Source organism: Oncorhynchus masou, unplaced genomic scaffold (assembly GCF_036934945.1).
Source record: "Oncorhynchus masou masou isolate Uvic2021 unplaced genomic scaffold, UVic_Omas_1.1 unplaced_scaffold_13047, whole genome shotgun sequence".
Taxonomy (NCBI): domain Eukaryota; kingdom Metazoa; phylum Chordata; class Actinopteri; order Salmoniformes; family Salmonidae; genus Oncorhynchus; species Oncorhynchus masou.
In genome coordinates, this window is record NW_027002905.1 from 1,195 (window position 1) to 5,889 (window position 4,695).

The 4,695-nt window shown below is 41.2% G+C and overlaps 1 protein-coding gene across 1 annotated transcript; it reads left to right on the forward strand.

Annotated features, from left to right (window-relative positions):
- Positions 1 to 1,268: 1,268 nt before the first annotated feature.
- LOC135530259 (adenosine receptor A1-like) lies at positions 1,269 to 3,189 on the forward strand (the record flags this gene model as incomplete). Its single annotated transcript, XM_064958609.1, has 3 exons — positions 1,269 to 1,379; positions 1,592 to 1,694; positions 3,112 to 3,189. Coding segments are annotated over 3 exons (292 nt in total), but the record flags the coding sequence as incomplete, so codon positions are not given.
- Positions 3,190 to 4,695: the final 1,506 nt, after the last annotated feature.

Genomic DNA, 4,695 nt, shown 5'->3' on the forward strand with positions numbered 1-4,695 from the left:
CAGTATAGGTGACTAACTCCTTGTGTTACGGTAGAGGTGACTAACTCCTTGTGTGAGAGTATAGGTGACTAACTCCTTGTGTTACAGTATAGGTGACTAACTCCTTGTGTTACGGTAGAGGTGACTAACTCCTTGTGTTACAGTATAGGTGACTAACTCCTTGTGTGACAGTATAGGTGACTAACTCCTTGTGTGATAGTAGAGGTGACTAACTCCTTGTGTTACAGTATAGGTGACTAACTCCTTGTGTGATAGTAGAGGTGACTAACTCCTTGTGTTACAGTATAGGTGACTAACTCCTTGTGTTACGGTATAGGTGACTAACTCCTTGTGTGACAGTACAGGTGACTAACTCCTTGTGTGACAGTATAGGTGACTAACTCCTTGTGTTACAGTATAGGTGACTAACTCCTTGTGTGATAGTAGAGGTGACTAACTCCTTGTGTTACAGTATAGGTGACTAACTCCTTGTGTGATAGTAGAGGTGACTAACTCCTTGTGTTACAGTATAGGTGACTAACTCCTTGTGTGACAGTAGAGGTGACTAACTCCTTGTGTTACAGTATAGGTGACTAACTCCATGTGTTACGGTATAGGAGACTAACTCCATGTGTTACGGTAGAGGTGACTAACTCCTTGTGTTACGGTAGAGGTGACTAACTCCTTGTGTTACGGTAGAGGTGACTAACTCCTTGTGTGACGAGTATAGGTGACTAACTCCTTGTGTGACAGTATAGGTGACTAACTCCTTGTGTTACAGTATAGGTGACTAACTCCTTGTGTGATAGTAGAGGTGACTAACTCCTTGTGTTACAGTATAGTGACCAACTCCTTGTGTGATAGTAGAGGTGACTAACTCCTTGTGTTACAGTATAGGTGACTAACTCCCCTTGTGTGACAGTAGAGGTGACTAACTCCTTGTGTTACAGTATAGGTGACTAACTCCATATGTTGCATGTATAGGAGACTAACTCCATGTGTTACTGTAGAGGTGACTAACCTTGTGTTACGGTAGAGGAGACTAACTCCTTGTGTTACGGTAGAGGTGACTAAACTCTTGTGTGCATAGGTTAACTCCTTGTGTGTGGGTAGAGGTGACTAACTCCTTACAGTATAGGTTAACTCCATGTGTATGGTATAGGAGACTAACTCCTTGTGTTACAGTATAGGTGACTAACTCCTTGTGTTACAGTAGAGGAGACTAACTCCTTGTGTTACAGTAGAGGAGACTAACTCCCTAACCGCCTGGTTTCTCTCTGTCTCTACAGCTACAAGCGTGTGGTGACAAAGCAGCGAGCGGCCGTGGCGGTGGTGGTGTGTTGGACTGTGGCCTTCATCGTGGGCTTGACCCCCATGCTGGGCTGGAACAACCTCTGGAGGTAGGTAGCTATGTATTTTAAATTAGTTTTGTGTTGTTTGTTAATTGCAGTTTGACATTGGTTGTGTCCGAAATAGCTTACTTTTGAACCGGGCCCATTGGTAATAAGAATTGTCAAATAATTCAGCGCTTCTAATTCTGATATTGATACTGTGTATCTATAATATACACAATTAGACATAACGTCCCCCGCCCCCTCCTCCATCCCTGCAGGCTGCAGCAGAACGGTTCCCTGAACGAGGATCTCATCATCACCTGTCAGTTTGAGAACGTAATCAGCATGGACTATATGGTCTACTTCAACTTCTTCGGCTGGGTAGTATAACATCTCTCTTTATATAGTATATCAGCTGGGTATTATAACATCTCTCTATATGTAGTATATCAGCTGGGTATTATAACATCTCTCTTTATGTAGTATATCAGCTGGTTATTATAACATCTCTCTATATGTAGTATATCAGCTGGGTAGTATAACATCTCTCTATATGTAGTATATCAGCTGGGTATTATAACATCTCTCTATGTGTAGTATATCAGCTGGGTATTATAACATCTCTCTATATGTAGTATATCAGCTGGTTATTATAACATCTCTCTATATGTAGTATATCAGCTGGGTATTATAACATCTCTCTATATGTAGTATATCAACTGGGTATTATAACATCTCTCTATATGTAGTATATCAGCTGGGTAGTATAACATCTCTCTATATGTAGTATATCAGCTGGTTATTATAACATCTCTATATGTAGTATATCAGCTGGGTATTATAACACCTCTCTATATGTAGTATATCAGCTGGTTATTATAACATCTCTCTATATGTAGTATATCAGCTGGGTAGTATAACATCTCTCTATATGTAGTATATCAGCTGGTTATTATAACATCTCTATATGTAGTATATCAGCTGGGTATTATAACATCTCTCTTTATGTAGTATATCAGCTGGGTAGTATAACATCTCTATATGTAGTATATCAGCTGGGTACTATAACATCTCTCTATATGTAGTATATCAGCTGGGTATTATAACATCTCTCTTTATGTAGTATATCAGCTGGTTATTATAACATCTCTATATATGTAGTATATCAGCTGGGTATTATAACATCTCTATATGTAGTATATCAGCTGGGTATTATAACATCTCTATATGTAGTATATCAACTGGGTATTATAACATCTCTCTATGTAGTATATCAGCTGGGTATTATAACATCTCTCTTTATGTAGTATATCAGCTGGGTATTATAACATCTCTCTTTATGTAGTATATCAGCTGGTTATTATAACATCTCTCTATGTAGTATATCAGCTGGGTATTATAACATCTCTATATGTAGTATATCAGCTGGGTAGTATAACATCTCTATATGTAGTATATCAGCTGGGTAGTATAACATCTCTCTATATGTAGTATATCAGCTGGGTATTATAACATCTCTCTATGTAGTATATCAGCTGGGTACTATAACATCTCTCTATATGTAGTATATCAGCTGGGTATTATAACATCTCTCTATATGTAGTATATCAGCTGGGTATTATAACATCTCTATATGTAGTATATCTTATGTTCATAAGACTGGAAGTCAGGGCGTCTGATGTTGTTTGTTGAACTTCACATATATACATTGTTGTTCAGTAGTTGTGCAGCTCAACTAGTGCATGGGGTAAAACGTGGTACTGGAGCTAACCAGGACCGGATTATGTTTCCACTACAGGTGCTGCCTCCGTTACTCCTCATGCTGGTCATTTACACAGAGATCTTCTACATGATCCACAAGCAGCTCAACAAGAAGGTGAGGTGACCAGCCCTCCTTCTCCCATCTATGTAGCCTGGCCCCACATCTGTTTGTACTATCTCGCCAAACATGACAATTCTATAAAGAGTTGGCAAGAGCAGAATCAGCTAGCACCTACACTACCATCTACAGCAGTAGGAACAGACTGGCACCTAAACTACCATCTACAGCAGTAGGAACAGACTGGCACCTACACTACCATCTACAGCAGTAGGAACAGACTAGCACCTAAACTACCATCTACAGCAGTAGGAACAGACTGGCACCTACACTACCATTACAACAGACTAGCACCTAAACTACCATCTACAGCAGTAGGAACAGACTAGCACCTACACTACCATCTACAGCAGTAGGAACAGACTGGCACCTAAACTACCATCTACAGCAGTAGGAACAGACTGGCACCTACATTACCATCTACAGCAGTAGGAACAGACTGGCACCTACACTACCATCTACAGCAGTAGGAACAGACTGGCACCTAAACTACCATCTACAGCAGTAGGAACAGACTGGCACCTAAACTACCATCTACAGCAGTAGAAACAGACTGGCACCTACACTACCATCTATAACAGACTGGCACCTACACTACCATCTATAACAGACTGGCACCTACATTACCATCTATAACAGACTGGCACCCACATTACCATCTATAACAGACTGGCACCTACACTACCATCTATAACAGACTGGCACCTACACTACCATCTATAACAGACTGGCACCCACATTACCATCTACAGCAGTAGGAACAGACTGGCACCTAAACTACCATCTACATCAGACTGGCACCTACATTACCATCTATAACAGACTGGCACCTACACTACCATCTATACCAGACTGGCACCTACATTACCATCTATAACAGACTGGCACCTACACTACCATCTATAACAGACTGGCACCTACACTACCATCTACATCAGACTGGCACCTACACTACCATCTATAACAGACTGGCACCTAAACTACCATCTATAACAGACTGGCACCTACACTACCATCTATACCAGACTGGCACCTACATTACCATCTATAACAGACTGGCACCTACATTACCATCTATAACAGACTGGCACCTACATTACCATCTACAGCAGTAGGAACAGACTGGCACCTAAACTACCATCTACAGCAGTAGGAACAGACTGGCACCTACACTACCATCTATAACAGACTGGCACCTACACTACCATCTACATCAGACTGGCACCTACACTACCATCTATAACAGACTGGCACCTAAACTACCATCTATAACAGACTGGCACCTACACTACCATCTATACCAGACTGGCACCTACACTACCATCTATAACAGACTGGCACCTACACTACCATCTACATCAGACTGGCACCTACACTACCATCTATAACAGACTGGCACCTACACTACCATCTACAACAGACTGGCACCTAAACTACCATCTACATCAGACTGGCACCTACATTACCATCTATAACAGACTGGCACCCTAAACTACCATCTAC